Source organism: Geospiza fortis, unplaced genomic scaffold (assembly GCF_000277835.1).
Source record: "Geospiza fortis unplaced genomic scaffold, GeoFor_1.0 scaffold2307, whole genome shotgun sequence".
Classification (NCBI taxonomy): domain Eukaryota; kingdom Metazoa; phylum Chordata; class Aves; order Passeriformes; family Thraupidae; genus Geospiza; species Geospiza fortis.
Window position 1 is genome coordinate 9,248 of NW_005055284.1, and position 288 is coordinate 9,535.

Consider the following 288-nt stretch of genomic DNA (forward strand, 5'->3'; position numbering starts at 1 on the left):
CACTGGCTGCCCCCACGGCTGACCACCATGGCTGACCACCATGACTGATCTCCATGGCTGACCACATGGCTGACCTCCATGACTGATCTCCATGACTGATCTCCATGACTGATCTCCATGGCTGACTACCATGGGTGACCACCATGACTGACCACGCCCCACCCCCAGGAAGCCAGAGAAGGGGATCCAGTACCTGATCGAGCGGGGGTTCCTGTCGGACACGCCCGTGGGCGTTGCCCACTTCATCCTGGAGCGGAAGGGCCTGAGCCGGCAGATGATTGGCGAGTT

The 288-nt window shown here is 60.8% G+C and overlaps 1 protein-coding gene across 1 annotated transcript in view; it reads left to right on the forward strand.

Annotated features, from left to right (window-relative positions):
* The window catches only part of LOC115949259 (IQ motif and SEC7 domain-containing protein 2-like), a gene marked incomplete at both ends in the record, with an annotated part of 7,619 nt that overhangs the window by 4,118 nt on the left and 3,213 nt on the right, over nucleotides 1-288 (forward strand). Inside the window, one exon of the mRNA XM_031065787.1 lies at nucleotides 169-285. Within this exon, the coding sequence (XP_030921647.1) occupies nucleotides 169-285 (117 nt within the window). The remainder of the gene's footprint in view (nucleotides 1-168; nucleotides 286-288) is intronic.